At 40.8% G+C, this 19,320-nt stretch overlaps 1 protein-coding gene across 7 annotated transcripts in view; it reads right to left on the reverse strand.

The window, feature by feature from the left end:
• The window catches only part of PARD3 (par-3 family cell polarity regulator), a 652,516-nt gene that overhangs the window by 245,877 nt on the left and 387,319 nt on the right, over positions 1-19,320 (reverse strand). For all 7 annotated transcript variants that reach the window (XM_077808301.1, XM_077808302.1, XM_077808300.1 and 4 more), the window contains 2 exons: positions 14,685-14,810; positions 12,729-13,111 (listed from right to left, as the gene is read on the reverse strand). In XM_077808301.1, the coding sequence (XP_077664427.1) occupies positions 12,729-13,111; positions 14,685-14,810 (509 nt within the window). The remainder of the gene's footprint in view (positions 1-12,728; positions 13,112-14,684; positions 14,811-19,320) is intronic.

Consider the following 19,320-nt stretch of genomic DNA (forward strand, 5'->3'; position numbering starts at 1 on the left):
CATGCACTGACCCTTAGAATCCTTACCTGATTATCTTCCATCTGAGCTAAGCTTTGAAAGCTTCAAGTTAATCTTTTATAAGATTCCAAAGAAAGCCAGGAAATGGCTAAGTTACTGAATAAGGGCAAAGTCCATGTCTCCCTCTACAGCTGCTGTCTCCAAATATGATCAAATTACACTTAATGATACTGAAATTAATGAGGCATTTAGAAATTACCCTACTGATTTGTGTAATTCAAATTCTCAAGCTTCTCTTGATAACATCAGCAGCTTTCTTGACAAGTTGGAGCTTCCTTTCTATCTCCTGTGCAATGTTGAATAAGCGTTCTAGAATCAAGTTACCCAGGGGCTGACAAGTGGCAAGCTCAGTGATAAATTCAAAAAGGGCAATTAATTGGGCAAGTACTCTTTCAAGGATAATTGCTCAGAGCAGCATTCTCAACTGAAACAGGGAACTGCAGCTTCAAAGTTTTGGTTGTTTTGGGATTTGTTTTTTGGGAGGTGGGTAGCTGGTAAAATTAAAAGGGAAAATAAAAATACAATACAATGATACAATACAATACAATGATGAATACAGTATATATTGTACAATATATATATTGTACAATATATATATAAATATATACATATATTATACATGTATATACGTATACAATAAAAAATACAAATACAATAAAAATAAAAATTTTGCTCGTCATTACATTATACTGTAAAAGTGAATATATACAGTAATGAAAATCCCTTCCTAAATACAGATCAGCCTTACTATGACCTGGGAAGTTGGTACAGGAATGGCAGGAACCTGCTTGTGTGCCACAAAGTTTCTGTTGCTTCCCTATGAAATAGGGGTTAGCCTTCCGTTTTTCCTAGGATCAGCCCCTTGCTGGTAAGCAGTGTCCTTAGTATTATGTGCCAGTCTCTTTAAGGTTCTCTGCCATGAAAAAAGTGTGATCTCCTCACCCATCAGTAGTTGATGGCCTATGTCAGGTACAGGTGTGCCATTGTACGGGAAAGCATTGCCCGGACAAAAGACACTAAGGAGACCTTGTACTTCTCAATAGGCATCTGCCCTTCCCCACTTCCTACTGCAAATTGGATGGAGATCAGTGTTAAATGAAGTGGGGAGGGTCCTGCTGCATTTACAGCCACAGTCCAGAAGTCTCAGAAGAAACAGAAGGAGCTAGGATTTAAAATGAGTGTATTTGAGACCCCTACATAATCCGTAAGAGGGCAGTATCTGGAGCAGCTAAAAAGGCCACTTGGTGGTTGGCAAACCCAGCTTCCCCTGCATCGGAGCAAGTTGTACAAACCTGAGCATATACAGCCAACAGGCTACAAGGCCTCATGCTCTCCCCCACACTTCAGACCAACACAACAGCAGCATTCTCTCCAGCAGTGTCAATCTCTGCACTTCAGATATTTTACTGCATGCCTGAGAGCCAGCCAGTTACAGGAGCAGGCGGAGTGGAGTACTCACCAATGTTCCCTCTAATTTTTGACAGGCCGTGCGCGCAAAACATTTCTTCTGTGCAAATTTTTGACGGGCCAAATGCGCAAAAAATTTCTTCTGTACAAATTGTTGTGCTTCTGTGCAAATTTTTGTGCACGTGGTGTTTCGCCGTGTGCGCGGGGTTTAGGATCCGTGTGCGCACACACGCACAGCTTAGAGTGAACAGTGCTCCTCACTCCTTGTGCTTAAGCTGCCAGGTTCCTTTGGGAACACAGATCCAAAATCCAGAGTCTGGCTCTGATGGTTCCACACAGCGGCTAAAAATAATAGTCAGTTAATGGCCAAATGCAGTATGCAAATGGAAGCTAGTCAGGTCAGGAAGCAGCTTTCCAGTAAGGGCCAGAAGGTCCTTTTCTTGACTTAAAAAGAACAACATACCTGTGTGTTACTGCTAGGCAGGAACTTTGCATACTGTTAATCCATTAACTATTATCTCCCACTGTATGTTCATGGGCTAAGCTGGAGCCCATCCAAGTTCCCATCTTCTTTTGGCTGAAAGTGCTTCAGAACAATAAAAAATGATACATTGTTGCAATGAATGTTCTTTGCAGCTTTATATCTAATTGATTTGATTCCAGTTTTGTCTGCTGGAAGCTAAAGATGTACAGGCTATTCAGATGACGAGACTGCAATATTGATTGCTAAACTCCTTGGATTCTTTTCTCGTATTTAAATACAAGTTAGCCATTTGTTGAGGATGGGGGTTGGGTTGAGCTGAAACTCAATGGTATGATGAATTGGCACTTTCTCTGGTCTCCATATCAGTTTCTGCAGATTAAAGCTTTAATTAAAAATACATACTTGTGTATATAGCCCTTCAGATTGTGCAAACTCTCCAAATAAGACCCAACTGAGTGCTTCCTTCCAGAGTCTGTAGACAAAGGAATATAGTAACTCCTTGCTTAACGTTGTAGGTATGTTCCTGAAAAATGCGACTTTAAGCAAAATGATGTTAAGCGAATCCAATTTCCCCATAAGAATTAATGTAAAAGGGGGGGGGGCGGTTTAGGTTCTAGGGAAATTTTTATATACACACACACACAGTGTAAGTTTTAAACAAACAATTTAATACTGGTACACAGCAAAGATAATTGTGAAGCTTGGTTGAGGTGGCGAAGTCAAAGGGTGGGATATTTCCCAGGGAATGCCTTACTGCTAAATGATGAACTAGCAATCAGCTCAGCCCTCAAGCATTAACCCATTGTTATTAATGTAGCCTCACACTCTACAAGGCAGCAGGAATGGAGGGAGGGGAGACAACATGGCAGACAGAGACCGTGTGTGAGACAGAGAGAGATGTGCATTGCCCTTTAAGTACGTTGACACCACTCAACATACACTGCCTTTTTACATAGATCAGCAAGTTGAGACAGAGCTGCTGCCAGGAAGCTCCCTCCGTCCTGAGCCCTGTCGTGTGTCTCCCGTGCTCTACGGAAATGGGGTAAGCGGGGTGCAGGAGGACACCCTGACATTAGTCCCCTTCTTCCCCCTACGCCCTCCCCCGCCACGCCCAGCGAGCAGGAGGCTCCCGGGAGAGTGCAGGAGGGCAGGAGCAGCACATGGCAGTGGGGGGAGGAACAGCTGAACTGCAAGCAACTGATAGTCTCCTGGGTGGCTGCTGCACATGGAACTTAGGGGAACGGGGAGCTGATAGGGGGGCTGCCGATCCACCCTGGTTCCAAGCCCCCACCAGCTAGCTCCAATGGGCTGCTCTTCCTGAAAGCAGTGGACAAAGCAGGCGGCTGCCAAACAATGTTATAAGGGATCATTGTGCAACTTTCAATGAGCATGTTCTCTAATTGATCAGCAATGTAACAATGAAACAAGGTTAACCGGGACGACTTTAAGTAAGGAGTTACTGTAATGGTTTAACACATTTGAACATCCATTCTAATCTCAAAAGGGTATTCATCCTGAAGTCTAATTATGAACATTTTGAACATCCACATTAACTGTTTCACTGCCAATGGTGATGTTTTCAATATATATTAGTGTTTTAAATATGAAACACCGGGAACAGTTTCATCATTACCCAAATACAGAGAGCCCATGCCATATATAGAGGAGAACAGACTTCCCTTGGGATAGTGGGCTGTACAGGTAGAGTCTGGATTATTAGACCTGACTTGAAGGACCCAGAACATAATCTGCCACTCCCTAAATATTAAGGCTCATGGGTCAAGGAGGCAAATAGCTGGGGAAAATCTATCGGCAGCACAGAGATGAAGGTAGCTCAAAGGTAAATTTTAAACAGAAGCATTTTCATTTAATGGCAGTTTTGCAAGTATTGTTCGTAAAATACATAAAACGTGGGGACATTTAAAAAAAATCCATGCACGAGTGCCACACGTAAAGCAATAATTATAGCAGGCAAGTAGAGAAATGGGCTCTTTCAGGTCCAGGGTATCTCTCCTCTTTGGAACCATTCTCTGGATAGACAGGTTAATTATTTCATCAACCATGCGCTCTATATGGCCAAGTGCGCTTCGTTAGAGTCTACAACACACCTGCAGAACCAGGCAGAGAGAACACATGTTGTGATACCACAAAAGGGGGCTACATTAAGATGATCAAAACCATTTTAGATGTTCTCTGAGAAGTGGTTTTTGGAGTCCATATTTTCAGGACTGTGTATGCACAATGAGAATAACTGTATGTGCAAATGGTCAGTTAGAAACCTGTGAAATTACGGCAGTTGCATGTGCAAACAAGGTAGCTGCAAAAATTAATTGCGTGCCCGTTTAGCTGTGCGGGTCTGAGAATCTAGAACATCATTTTCCCCTCTAACCGAAGAGCCCACTCCTAAATAAGCATTATGATCATTCCAGTATTTAAGTCCAGCCATTTTCACTGCATCCCTGCTAAAACTAATGGTTAGAGAGGTTTTTTTCATCACAGGAAAATGGTGTTTGTAACACCTCTCTCCAGTAACTCAAAAATGGCTGAAGTGATTTCCTTTCACTTTCACCGCAGATTTGAGGTAAAATTTTGAAACTCACCTAAGTAGTTTAGAAACCTAAGTCCCATTTTCAAAAGTGACTTAGACCTTTGGCTTTTACATCTCAATAGGACTGAGTATCCTAAGATACTTTTGAAAATTTTACCCCACGCACGGACAACTTCAGCCCAAAAGGTGACTATCTCAGAAAAGTACATGCAAAAACAGGAAGCTATCATGAAAAATAGTTAGCAGTATTTGCATAGCGGGTGCAAACTCCATTTATAACTAATTCAGGGTCTCAGCCTGAAATTTTTACTTTGTCCTTATCTAGGATGCAGTGGAGTTTTGTATGAGTAAGGATTGACTAAAAACTAGGCTCTTATTCTTCAAGCAGCTCTGCACATGGGCCACTATGCCTTCTTGGAGCCCCACATCTTCACTGGATAGCTAAACAGGTGCAAAAGTCCGTCCACAAATTGCTATTTGCAAGCTCAGGGCTCAAGAATGGACTTCAGGATATGGCTCCAAACCAGAAAAATGTAAACTCTTGCAATTCAGATTAGAAAATCTAATAACCAAATTACCTAGGCCAATTACCAAATTATCAGATAAAATAGATGGGTTGAATCATCTAAGTTGGATTTCAGTTTTTGCTATAATGTCAAAATAAAATCGTAGAATCTCTGACCTTTGGCTGACTGTTTTGGTTTTCTGAAAGTGTCTCTCTTCATGCTTGATTTATAGACAGCTTGGGAAACTAGAACTAAAGAGTTTGTTGTTGTCTCCATGGCCACTTACCATATAGGGTTTTCTGCTTAATATTTTATTAAGTATTATTAGTATTGTATTTACTAAATCTAGACAAAAAGCTATTTCAAGCCTAAATGAATTGATGCACTAAATGTTAATATATTGAAGGAGCAATGGTATTTTCCTTCAGGTGATGTGAAGCTATTCTAGTCCACAGCAGTCTTGAAATACTCCATGTTGTTTCCAGACTAGTGTGTTTGAACTCCGAGTGATGTGATGCCTGACTGAAAGCAGTCCTTTGAATGCTTTAGGGACTATTGAGCTAAATGTTACAAGCTAATGAACATATGAGACTCCTAGAATCATCTTTTTTTTTTGGGGGGGGGGGGGGGGGGTTTGTTTGTAGTACATTATTTATAAAGGTTGGGCCAGATTTTTCTCAGTTACACTGACTTAAATCCAGAGTAGTTTTGTCAAAAGGAGTTTATTTGGGTCTCTGCTAGTGTAACTGAGATCAAAGTTTGGCCTGATTGTGAGTGTTGTATAAGTGGCCTTATTCTCTCTACTTGTCAGCTGGGAGGAATTTTCTCTATTTCATTTCTTGTTTAGGTTTATTATAAAATATGATACACAGTAAAACGTAAATAAAAAATACAAGCCAGTTGTCATTCCTTAAGCTGTCTTAACTTGTATGAACTATGAAGAGTGACTGCAGTTCAAGCCTCAATAGTATTAGAATATCAGCAATAACCCCTACATCTGTATGCTAAAAGTTCAGGGCCTGACCTTTAAGGAAAGATAAATAGATATCCATTTTCATTTAGAAAAGCCAACAAACATTCTGCATTGACTGAAACATATTACTGACCTTCTCTTCTGACTTTATTAAGCAGCTAATGCCTATGAAAGATCAGGTTATTTGAAAATGCCAAAATGGCAATAAATATTAAGAAATCATAATTATGGAGGCAAGTACTACAGGGCTGTCCTAGTATGTCATTTTACTTGACATAGCTCACACAATATGTAAAAACACAGCTATAATAAAGGTCTCTCTCTTTATGTTGAGGAGGCAATTCACCCATACTACATCATCTAGACTACAATGATTAAATCAGAAGTGAATTTCAAGTTGAAGCCATAAATATGTGTATGCTTTAATGCACTCCACAAGGAATTTTTAATCAAACTACGTTATTTGGTGAAATAACTGCTATCTGTTAGCCTCAAAGAACATGTATTTGTTATATTTCTATAAAACCTCTTACTACAATGTCTTTCGTTAGAAATAATCAAAGAAAATCAATGTCCCTATTTCACTCATTTATAATAAACTACTTGGGGGTATACTTAAGCACTTTGCTTCATTTGTTGCTCCACATTTACGTTCTCAGACTAATCAAATGAAAATCAAGATGGGAAGACATCTTTCTACAGAGGAGATTGATAAATGAATAACGAGGAATCCTTTCTGTATGCATGCATTCTATCCTAGGTTAGCATGCATAAAATAAAATATGCTAAATTATTGTGTGTGTCTGTTTATAATTTGACTCATGCTGTCTTTACATAGCAATTCTTCTTATAAAAGCAATCTATTAGAAATAAAACTGAACACCTCTGATATATGTTTTAGGTTGTGTTTTTAAAGTCTGAACTTAGAGGCATTTTTTGTCAAATCAAGTTAAATTGATTAAGTACGGGTACTCGTATTTTTTCTTTTATCTGAAAATTCATTAAAACAGGATTCACTAGTACATGGGGTGTCAAACATTTTTATAGCATGGACCACGTTCCTAGCCAGACTGCCTTGAGGATCTCCACCCTTTCCCATCTCGTGGTTCACGTCTCCCCTCCCATTCATTAGTTCAGCATTTACAGCAACTGCTTACATGTCTAAATTATACTCGGAAAATGTTTACAGTAATTATTGCTGTCTCTAATGTAGTATTTATAGGTGGAAAGCCAGGGGAAAAGTTGGCATCATGTGACCAACCAGCTCTCTGCAGGACACCAGGAAGTGAGCTACATCCCACAGTTTGAGAATCTCTGCTCTAGCAAATTAAAAACTGATGTTCCTGTTTTCTTTTTTTCCCCAACATCTTCGGCATCAAGATTGCTTTGTGACAAAATAATTATTTCCTCCAGCCAACATTTATGTTATCATAATTATTGTTGATGTTCTACAAGCTATGTGAAACATACATATTTTCACCCCGGCTGAGAAAATTAGATGTTTGCATATTATGTCCCAGTGATATTTTCATTGGCTTCCTATTTATCCATTCCATTAAAGAACAGAAAATCAGTGTAGTGACTGGGGGCATTTTTGTAAGTACAGCAATTCCTTACTTGGCCAATAACAACATTTTTCCAACCAAGTTGTCTTAAGCTGATGGCCTTAAGTATTTCTGAAGGAGCATCAGCAACAGAAGCAAACTGTCAATTCAGCCTTATGTCATCCAAGTTTGTAGAGCTTAAAATTCAGTAACCAGAAACAAGCAATCTGGTAGTTCATCAGAAGTTCACAGAAAAGGGGGCGTAATTTTAGAAAGAAAACTGCTATCCTGGTTATTATGAAGCCACAGTAAATCTCTGCCATTCAAGATACTCTGTCATCAGCTCCTTTTAAGAAAATCATGTTTATTAATTAACAAAAATCTAATGTGAAACAAATAAACTTTGCCTTCATGTGAAAGGTTAACAGAATCGGTAGATATAGCATATTCTGTCACAGTGGTAGGCTGTTTGCTATATAATTTCCAATGTCATTTCTTCATACTGAATGCAGTGCATCTTGCCTTGACTCACTCAAAGACTGTAGCATGCATTGTCATTTAAAAACTCATCATTTGCCAACAGTTACAACACAGTGGCATCTGAGACACATCAGTTCCTATTTTAAGTATAATGAAATAACTAATATTTCAAAAATGACTGGGTGGTAACTATTTGCAAATACAGACTTTTAATGGTGACTGCAGTACACAAGCTATATAATTTATATAGCTCTAAACTTGCAGACTGGGCATCTCGAAATGACTTCACCCGTATCCATGATACTAAGCAGCAAGGCACATTTCATTCTTCTAGATGGGATTGTGACTACTCTCTTGACTTGTGATGGGTCAGTTCAGTTCATGGCCATCCTCTGCCAGCAACATGCCAAGTCTTGGATAACTTTCCACGCAGCCAACAGACCATTGCTGATCCATATTGGGCTACCACTCCCAGTTGTCAAGAGTTCCAAAAAGAAGCGGTGAAACTTCCGAAAGGCTGACTGGGAAAAATACAGGGAAGTGCTCGAGAAGAGTGTGGTGACAATACCAGCCCAGCATATCTCAGTAAATGAGACTTACCATCACTTCTGTGGTGTTACTACAAAGCAGCCTGCAGAGCCATCCCACACAGTTCACAGAATCATAAAATATCAGGGTTGGAAGGGACCTCAGGAGGTCATCTAGTCCAACCCCCAGCTCAAAGCAGGACCAATCCCCAATTTTTGCCCCAGATCCCTAAATGGTCCCCTCAAGGATTGAACTCACAACCCTGGGTTTAGCAGGCCAATGCTCAAACCACTGAGCTACCTCTCCCCTCCTGCCCCTTCCCCCCGCACTGAGCTATCCCTCCCAACTGGTCTACATCCCCTGTCTCAACGTGGAGAGTGCAGCCTTGCTCAAGAATTATGAGGCATCTGGTGACCCAGATGTCACTGACCACCTGACCGAATCATTGGACATTGCTCGCCGAGCCAGATGGGAGGAGATGACCGAGAGGATGAGGTTTACCCACTCCAGCCGCAAGTGTTGGAGTCTGCTCCAACACCATGGAGCAGCGCAACAGCCAGCTGCACTCTGCCAACCCTCAGTGACACCCAACCAGGTAGCCAGACACCTACTTAAAGTGGCCAGAGCACCTTTGGAGAAACAGGTGCGAAGACAATTGAGGAACGAATGGTGCATGTTTAAACGTGTACATCAGAAGCTACCCAGAACCACTAGCTGGAACAGAGCTGGAACAGAAACTGGGTAGCATCAAGTGTGGAACAGCTGTGGGCTATGGCAACATATCTCCACAATTCCTGAAAAACCTTGGCCCCTGTGCTCGGCTTTGACTTGTGAAATTCTTCCCCAAGATCATCAGTGAAGATATATCACTGAAGATATGGTGCACCGCAAAAGTCATTGGCCTCCTAAAGCCTGGAAAGGACCCAAGTCAAACATCAAGCTGTCATCCCATATCATTATTGTTGGTGTGCTTCAAGGCACTGAAGCACTTGGTCCTTCAGTGTGTATTACCCGACAGGGAGAAAATTTTGCACCCTGACCAAGCCAGCTTTCGCCAAGACCGTAGCACTTGCAACCAAGTACTCATGCTGACCACATCTGATTAAATGTCTTCCAAAGAAACTTGAAAACAGGTGCTGTTTTCATTGACCTAACAGCGATGTACGATACGGTATGGCACACTGGCCTGCTCATCAAGGTATCACGGGTCCTGCTACCTTGGGTCATAGGCGTTGTTGAATTGTTCCTCCACGATAGGCAGTTCAGAGTCCATATGCAGGAGAAGACGAGTGCTTAGAGATGACAGAGCAATGGGTTACCCCAGGGCTCTGTGCTTTCTCCAACCCTGTTCAATCTTTACATTAATGACATGTCAACAACAGAGTCACAAAAGTTCATTTACGCAGACAACATCTGCTGCGGTTCCCAGGCCCAGGTGTTTCACAAGCTTGATGCCACCTTAAACCGGGACATGACCATAGTTAGCTGACTACTGTAAGAGTTGGCGCCTCCACCCAAGCATCATAAAAACAGTCTGCAGCTTTTTCCATCTTCATCACGCCAGGGCAACTCGAGAACTGAATATCTATCTGAATGGTCAGAAGGTGACCTTAGAGTTACCACGCCCACCTGAAGAAAACAGCAGCTAAAGTTAAGGCGCGCAATAATCTTCTTAGCAAACAGGCAGATTCGTCATGGAGTGCTTGTGCTCCAACTTTGTGGATGTCAGCTATTGCTACCTCGTACTCAGTGGTGGAATACTGCACACCAGTATGGAGCTGATTGTCACACACAAAACTGGCGGATATGCAGTTACATGCCACCATCCATATCATCTCCTGCACTAAGCGTCCAACTCCACACCCATGGCTTCCAATTCTGAGCAATACTGCCCCATCTCGTATCAGATGAGAGGTTGCCACTGGAAAGTTACTGGAGAAAGTTTGCGCCAACTCAAGCTTGCCGCTGCACAATAACCTTTTTAACCACCAGCTGCACGTCTGCCATCATGTCGCCCATTGTGGTCTCATCCGCCATGCCAGGATGTTAGGGCAGAAACACTCTGGCGAGAGGAATGGATATGTGTTATAATCCCCAGCCAGTCCCTCATCGCCGACCCCACAATCTGCCCACCTGGGTTTGACCTGCCCCATCGCCAATGGTCCCTGCTGAACAGATTCCAGACCAGGCAAGGTCTCTGTGCAGCCAACCAGTATCGCTGGGGCCTTCGTGACAGCCCTTTGTGCAGCTGCAGCACCACACAGATGACACACATGGTCGAGAAATGCCTGCTGACTAGGTTCAGCGGTGGCCTAGAAGAACTGCATCACGCAACTGAAAGTGCCAATGCTTGGCTAGGCGACTGTGTACAAGCTAAATAAATAAATATAGCTCTAAGAATGTAGTGTTGCTGTAGCTGTGTCAGTTCCAGGTTATGTGAGAGACAAGGTGGGGTAGGGGGGTGTGGCTTAAAGCTCAAAAGCTTGTCTCTCTCACCTACAGAAGTTGGTCTAATGAAAGATTTTGTCTCACCCACCTTGTCGCTCTCTATGCGCATACATATATAGAGATATGCAAATATCAAACACATTACAATACAAGCATGAGCATGCGCACACACAAGTAGAATAGTTTCGCTCCCCTAAAACTTGATTACCGTCAAACTCAAATTACAGTATCCTAAGGCTCAGCATGAGAAATATCAGCAGTTATATCAGGCAGTGATCTCGACTGAATATCTCACAACCCTGCAGAGTAAGAAACAACAGCTTTATATAATTCCAAAGAGGAAATTCCAAGATTTTCAACTGGATGTGCAAAACTGATTTCTAGTGAAGGTAGAGCTGAGATATTAGACTTAAGTCATGAAGATTTTAGTTTTTAGATACAGAATATAGTAATTTTGGGAGGTTTTAAAAAATATTTACCAGTTACATTTTTCCTCTCCCACTGGGCCCATTTCAATAGGACTTAAAGTAACTAAGGCACCTGGCCTTTACAGGTTGGGAGGTACAAAAAGATCTTCCAATAAAATGTTTTAGTCCTCTTCAAAATGTTTCAAAAATAACTTTCCGTAAAATATGCTGTCTATACAGAATGCATGATGGGTTGCTGTGGCATTTTATTTGGGGTAATTTACATAATTTGCACATGGCTTCATCACTCATGAGTAATATGGTGTCATAAATATAAAGGGAAGGGTAAACCCCTTTGAAATCCCTCCTGGCAAGGGGAAAGCTCCTCTCACCTGTAAAGGGTTAAGAAGCTAAAGATAACCTCGCTGGCACCTGACCAAAATGACCAATGAGGAGACAAGATACTTTCAAAAGCTGGGAGGAGGGAGAGAAACAAAGGGTCTGTGTGTCTGTCTTATGCTGGTTTCTGCTGGGGATAGACCAGGAATGGAGTCTTAGAACTTTTAGTAAGTAATCTAGCTAGGTATGTGTTAGATTATGATTTCTTTAAATGGCTGAGAAAACAATTGTGCTGAATAGAATGACTATTTCTGTCTGTGTGTCTTTTTTGTAACTTAAGGTTTTGCTTAGAGGGATTCTCTATGTTTTGAATCTAATTACCCTGTAAGGTATCTACCATCCTGATTTTACAGAGGGGATTTCTTTACTTCTATTTCTATTAAAAGTCTTCTTGTAAGAAAACTGAATGCTTTTTCATTGTTCTCAGATCCAAGGGTTTGGGTCTGTGGTCACCTATGCAAATTGGTGAGGCTTTTTATCCAACATTTCCCAGGAAAGGGGGGGTGCAAGTGTTGGGAGGATTGTTCATTGTTCTTAAGATCCAAGGGTCTGGGTCTGTAGTTACCTAGGCAAATTGGTGAGGCTTTTTAGCAAACCTTGTCCAGGAAGTGGGGTGCAAGGTTTTGGGAAGTATTTTGGGGGGAAAGACGCGTCCAAACAGCTCTTCCCCAGTAACCAGTATTAGTCTGGTGGTGGTAGCGGCCAATCCAAGGACAAAGGGTGGAATATTTTGTACCTTGGGGAAGTTTTGACCTAAGCTGGTAAAGATAAGCTTAGGAGGTTTTTCATGCAGGTCCCCACATCTGTACCCTACAGTTCAGAGTGGGGGAGGAACCTTGACATTGGCCATACCAAACTCAGGCCAATAGACTCCATTAGGCTTTCATGGAGAGAGAGAGAGAGAGAGAGAGAGAGAAAGTCCACACATATTACACTATATATACACACATCCTCAATATAAATTACTTCAGAAACATGCTCCTTACCTTTTCTCAGTTGTATATTAAGTCTCTTCCCTATCTTTTTGGTGTTATAACCACTGTTTGTAGTGGAGGTAAGAACTTTTTGAGGTGATGGAGCCAGGCCCGATGGTGGTTTCCCTGATGAATTCACACTATGAGGTAGCTGTGAGTAAGAGTCTGTTTGATCTGTCTGGTTACTCATTCTAGATATTCTTTGTAATGTGTGAAGTCCAGCATTGTTAATACTCTTGTTGTCGATATACTGGGAATCAGGGCTAAACCGGCTGGAGTAGTACATGTTCTTCTCACTTTGGGATAACTGTTCATACTGCTCTTTATTTGCTGCAGGAACCACATGGAACCAAATGATGGGCGTACGCATGGCTTGACGAAACATATGCTGTGCTCTAGGTTTCAGAATCAATACAAAATTAACAAATTAAGACTGGCAGACGACAAGACATTACAAGCATAATTACTGGCGTTAATTAAGCAACATGAGCTGACAGACATACTGCTGAAACAAATGAAAAAAAACCTGAATTTGTTCATTAGTCTACACGGCTGCTTTTTGCTAAGGTTTATTTCCATAGGGCCACGTAGTACAGCTGAAAAATTCTTAAAAACTAAATATACGTTAAATATACATTAAAGTTCTGTACACGCTAAATATCACAGCAGCAACTTAAACCATAATTATTCTGTGTCAATTTATCATTTTTCTATGAAGCTTATTAAATAATTAACAGCATCTGTAAATACAATAATTGCAATGGTGACAGAAACTAAATATGGTTTTCATTGCAATTTCTTACAACACAAAATGGAGTGTTTTTTCCCCACATTGTCCCATTCATATGTCCCTGAAGTAGTCCACAGGGTGCTGCCCAGTCCCTCCTTCAAAACCTTCCTCAGGACCTTCTTTTTCTGAAATGGCTACAATAAATTGCTCAGCTGATAATAGTCAGTCAACATTTAATTGGAATATAAATATATTCATGCACCACTTTATGTGTTTGTCTGTTTTCTTAGGTCCCAGTCTTGCAAAAACTTAAACTCATACTTAATTTCCTGCCCATTAGTAGCCGCACTGAGTTCAATGAGAGTCTTGTCTTTTCATTGACACCAATGGGTTTTTGATCATGGTCTTAGAACACGAGCTCTACAGGACAGGGATTTTTTTTTTAACTGTACTTCTGCACAATGGTGTCCCAATCCTGTTAGGACTAATAGAAACTAATGCATTACAAATAACAATGAATGCACAACTGTCAGTTTAAAACATCATTTTTTTAGTTGACAATATATTATATACTGAAAGGAAATTTACTTCTTACAAAAATCTAATGATATATTCCTCAAAAATATATATATTCTGCCCTCTGCCCCCTGCGATATGAATATTTACTTTCTTTTCTAGATTTTTGGACCTGTTTTCATTTTTAAAAAAATTTCTTGATTTAACATTCCGGCCTTCCGTCAAAGTCCAGCCTCCTACAAAGTGAATTTCTACAGGGAACCTTCAGCTACTTTGTTTACAGTGTCTTTTATTTTCACACACACAAAATCACAAATGTTTTAAAATGTTAAACATACAGGACTCCATGTTGCCCTCATATACGCAGCTTGCATACTGTAAATATACAAAAACAAGAACCATGACTGATTTTTCAAAACAAAACCAGGCTCAGTTTATCATCTGTTGAAGAAGAAAAAATGGGCTCATAATGTTTAAGAAACAAGGCATAATTTATCAGACAACTGAAAAGTCACATATATTCTGATGGCAGTAATTATCCTGTAGTTTTGTAGCTTGACTAATTAAAAGAAAAATGCTCTAAAACTGTAGACTATTTCTTTCCTCTATAAAAAAGAGGTTAGACAATTTGTTTTTAAATGCTTTATTTCCTCAAATTACTGCAATAAGCAATGGTTAAAGATTAAAGAAAAAGCAGCAAGTTGTACAGTAAATGCACTTACTGTTCAAATCTCCTATTGCGAAGGTCTCCATCATTAATCCTGACAATACAATCATTCTCATGAAAAAGGTTTTCTTGTTCAGCTTTTCCACCTTTCTCCAGTCGTTTTACTAATAACCCCAGGGTTCTGGAACATTAAGATTACAAATGATTACACATCTAATATTTCCTCAGTACATAATGTCCCCGATTTAATATGCTTTCATGATAATCACTAAGCCTACCCTCTGCTTAAAGCAGTACTACTTAACTAAAGAAACAGCTGTTCAGGAGCAGGATATCAAAGTTCCAAATCACTTATAAACATTACCTGAATTAGGATCCACCCTTACATAAAAACAAGACTATCAGGGCATTACTTTTTTGATATAAGAATATACAATACTGTCTACATTTAAAATTCAAGCAGGAGCAGCCAGTACATCTCAGTTGACATCACAGTGCAGGTTGATGCAAGAAGCCTGGATTTCTGACTCTTACATGTTTGGCTCCAGGCAGCAACACGAAGATGATAGTCTGCATGTTCTCAGTAAGGCAACTGAAGGAGGGCACAGCACGTTTAATTCACACCTCAACGCTGCCAGTTAACAGAGAAATCCTCAGCCATTACTATTACTACTGCATGGGTGACAACTGATGATATACCAGATAAAAGACAAGCATAGAATGAAGGGATAAGTAGAAGATTTAGGAACCCCACTTGGGGTTTACATCCTGAGTAAACCAATTGAAAAAACAGAAAATAAAACAACATTCTCTGATTTCTCTGAGTTACAGAAATCCATTATTGTTACTTGTAAAACAGTAAGGGGGAAAACTGCAACAGAAGTGTGATCTTTAAGTAGACAAAAAGAACGACGAGTACTTGTGGCACCTTAGAGACTAACAAATTTATTTGAGCATAAGCTTTCGTGGGCTAAAACCCACGGATGCATGCAGTGGAAAATACAATAGGAAGATATATAGATATAGATATATACGTATGCAGAGGACATAAAAAATGGGTGTTGCCATACACACAATAATGAGAGTGATCAATTAAGGTGAGCTATCATCAGCAGGAGAAAAAAACCTTTTGTAGTGATAATCAGGACGGCCCATTTCCAACCATTGACAAGAAGGTGAGAGTAACAGTGTGTGTGTGGGGGGGGGAGGAATAAGTATTGGGAAATAGTTTTACTTTGTGTAATGACCCATCCACTCCCAGTCTTTACTCAAGCCTAATTTAATGGGGTCCAGTTTGCAAATTAATTCCAATTCAGCAATCTCTTTTTGGACTCTGTTTTTGAAGTTTTTTTGTTGTAATATTGAGACTTTTAGGTCTGTAATAGAGTGACCAGGGAGGTTGAAGTGTTCTCCGACTGGTTTTTGAATGTTATAATTCTTGACATCTGATTTGTGTCCATTTATTCTTTTACGTAGAGACTGTCCAGTTTGACCAATGTACATGGCAGAGGGGCATTGCTTGCACATGATGGCATATATCACATTGGTAGATGTGCAGGTGAACAAGCCTCTGATAGTGTGGCTGATGTGATTAGGCCCTATGATGGTGTCCCCTGAATAGATATGTGGACACAGTTGGCAACGGGCTTTGTTGCAAGCATAGGTTCCTGGATTAGTGTTTTTGTTGTGTGGTGTGCGGTTGCTGGTGAGTATTTGCTTCAGGTTGGGGGGCTGTCTGTTTCCCAAGATCTGCGAGAGTGAGGTATCATCTGTCAGGATGGGTTGTAGATCCTTGATGATGAGCTGGAGAGGTTTTAGTTGGGGGTTGAAGGTGACGGCTAGTGGCGTTCTGTTATTTTCTTTGTTGGGCCTGTCCTGTACTATGTGACTTCTGGGTACTCTTCTGGCTCCGTCAATCTGTTTCTTCACTTCAGCAGGTGGGTACTGTAGTTGTAAAAATGCTTGATAGAGATCTTGTAGGTGTTTGTCTCTGTCTGAGGGGTTGGAGCAAAAGTGGTTGTATCTTAGAGCTTGGCTGTAGACAGTGGATTGTGTGGTGTGGTCTGGATGAAAGCTGGAGGCATGTAGGTAAGTATTGCGGTCAGTAGGTTTCCGGTGTTTATGTGACCATTGTTTATTAGCACAGTAGTGTCCAGCAAGTGGATCTCTTGTGTGGACTGGTCCAGGCTGAGGTTGATGGTGGGATGGAAATTGTTGAAATCATGATGGAATTCCTCAAGGGCTTCTTTTCCATGGGTCCAGATGATGAAGATGTCATCAATGTAGCACAAATAGAGTAGGGAGTTAGAAGACGAGAGCTGAGGAAGCGTTGTTCTAAGTCAGCCATAAAAATGTTGGCATACTGTGGGGCCATGCGGGTGCCCATAGCAGTGCCGCTGACTTGAAGGTATACATTGTCCCCAAATGTGAAATAGTTATGGATGAGGACAAAGTCACAAAGTTCAGCTACCAGGTTTGCCATGATGTTATTGGGGATACTGTGCCTGACGGCTTGTAGTCCATCTTTGTGGACTATCTTCCTACTGTATGTTCCACTGCATGCATCCGATGAAGTGGGTTTTAGCCCACGAAAGCTTATGCTCAAATAAATTTGTTAGTCTCTAAGGTGCCACAAGTACTCCTCGTTCTTTTTGCCGATACAGACTAACAGGGCTACCACTCTGAAACCTGTCACCATTTAAGTAGACAGTTTACCCTGAAGTAACCAGGTCAAATTTAGTCTAGGTCACTAGAGATGAAAAATAATTACCCTCTGTTGGCCTGTGTGCAATGAATTGTTACCTCTGTCTAGTCTGTATTGCACAAGGGGCCCAAGCCACCCTTACTGGCATTCTCAAAGAGGCAGAGGTGAACTAATATCCAGCCTGAAACTATCCTCTCATAATTAAAGATGCCCCTTCAGGTCAGGGTTGTGATATTTTGACAGGGCAATGAGTAAGCAGACTGAGTCAGTGATTAGGACTGACAATCCACACATTACATTTACTTTTTTTAAGAATCACCACCTTAACTTCAGCATGATAAAGACAGGACCATATATGCCAGTGGTTCTCAACCCACGTCCTGCAGGCCACTTGAGGCCCAGTCAGCACACAGCTGCGGCCCATGTGAAATCCTCAGGGCCATACAGGTAGTATACATATTGTATGAATGTGGCCTACATAACATATAGAGAGCTGCATATGCAGTGGGCATGATGGTTAATTTGGTTGAGACCCCGCTGATATATACACTGTTCAAGCAGAATGCATACCTAGAAGCGAATGAGGCGGCACATTGATATTTAATGGGACTCCTCTCATGTTTAAAGTTATGTACACACTGGAGTACCTTGCTGAATCAGGCACAAATGCAAAAGTAATGTCTTTAACTTAGCTTTCCCTGTATAAGTTCTTCACAGACACATACCCCACACAAACAAAACTAATCATACTATGTCTCCTAAAAGCTGAACAGAGAGAGAGAAAGAGTATTATTTATATTTCTATTTTTAAATACTCTGGAGGTGTTAAGATGCTACTGGGGGTGGGGGGGACACACAGATAATGGGGATAGTATGTATTTATCATCAGAAAACAGGTGACATGAAAACAGCAAACTATCAAACAAGTGATTAAAATGTAATTCATGCTATTCTGCCAAGAAGCCATGTAGAATAACCCCCAAATTCTTAGCATAATTTAGATGCATCAGTGTCTCAGTTCCCAGGAGAACTGCACCTCTAGTCATCACATGGCTTCAGGTGGAATCATGTGGTTCTCCATTCTCAAGCTAGGACCCTGGCTGCAGTTCCCTAGTACTAACCCTGGTTGTCTCAGCAGGTCAGACTTTGGCTTAAACCCTGCAGTTCTGTTCCCTCCAAGAGCAATGACAGTGGTCAATACAGTGATCAAACTCCTTAAAGAAACTATTTACTTAGAACAAAATCATTTCAGTGAAAACATACCTTAAAAACAAACAAAAAAACCAGACTGTACACATGTTTAGCTTTTCCCTTAGGCTTACCATTGCCTAGTCTGGGAAGGCCCACTTTTCTTTTGACTCCTTCTACATAGTATCTGTCTGTCTTGCTCGCTCTCTCTCTCCCAGTCTACCTGTCTCCTCAGACAACTTCCAACAAGTGAACAACACCTTGTGTTCTTTTCATCTCCAGGCTCCCAGCTTTGGAAAAACAAGGCTTGAAAATTGGTGGGTAAGAGAGAGAGACTGGATCCTTGAAACTAAAAGACTGCCCCATTGTCTTTCAAGTGTGTTCTGGGGCATCCATATCTAGTTCTACTGAGTTTCTTTCCTCATTGGTCTTCCTACAGCCCCCTATCAAATTAGATCAGTACAGTTATATAGGCATTTCTAATATACTACCATAGTTATACAGTAACTTCATCTCACCTCCTAGGTCACACACAATGTTCATAAAATTATTAGAGCTCAGTATTTGTAATGATTACACAGCAATTCCTGTCTGTCACAATCAGTAAAACAGAAAACTCTTTAATAATAGCTCCTGATTACATCTATTTTTCTTTGGCTTCATTGCAAAATGTCTTGATCACATCATTGGGATTTTAAAATTATAGTGTGTAATTACAAAATAAAATTTTACCACGATGTTCTGTCTCTTAGTTGGGGAAAAGCACTAAAAATAACATTCATAACTGTTGATTACACAA

Source organism: Eretmochelys imbricata, chromosome 2, assembly GCF_965152235.1.
Source record: "Eretmochelys imbricata isolate rEreImb1 chromosome 2, rEreImb1.hap1, whole genome shotgun sequence".
Lineage (NCBI taxonomy): Eukaryota > Metazoa > Chordata > Testudines > Cheloniidae > Eretmochelys > Eretmochelys imbricata.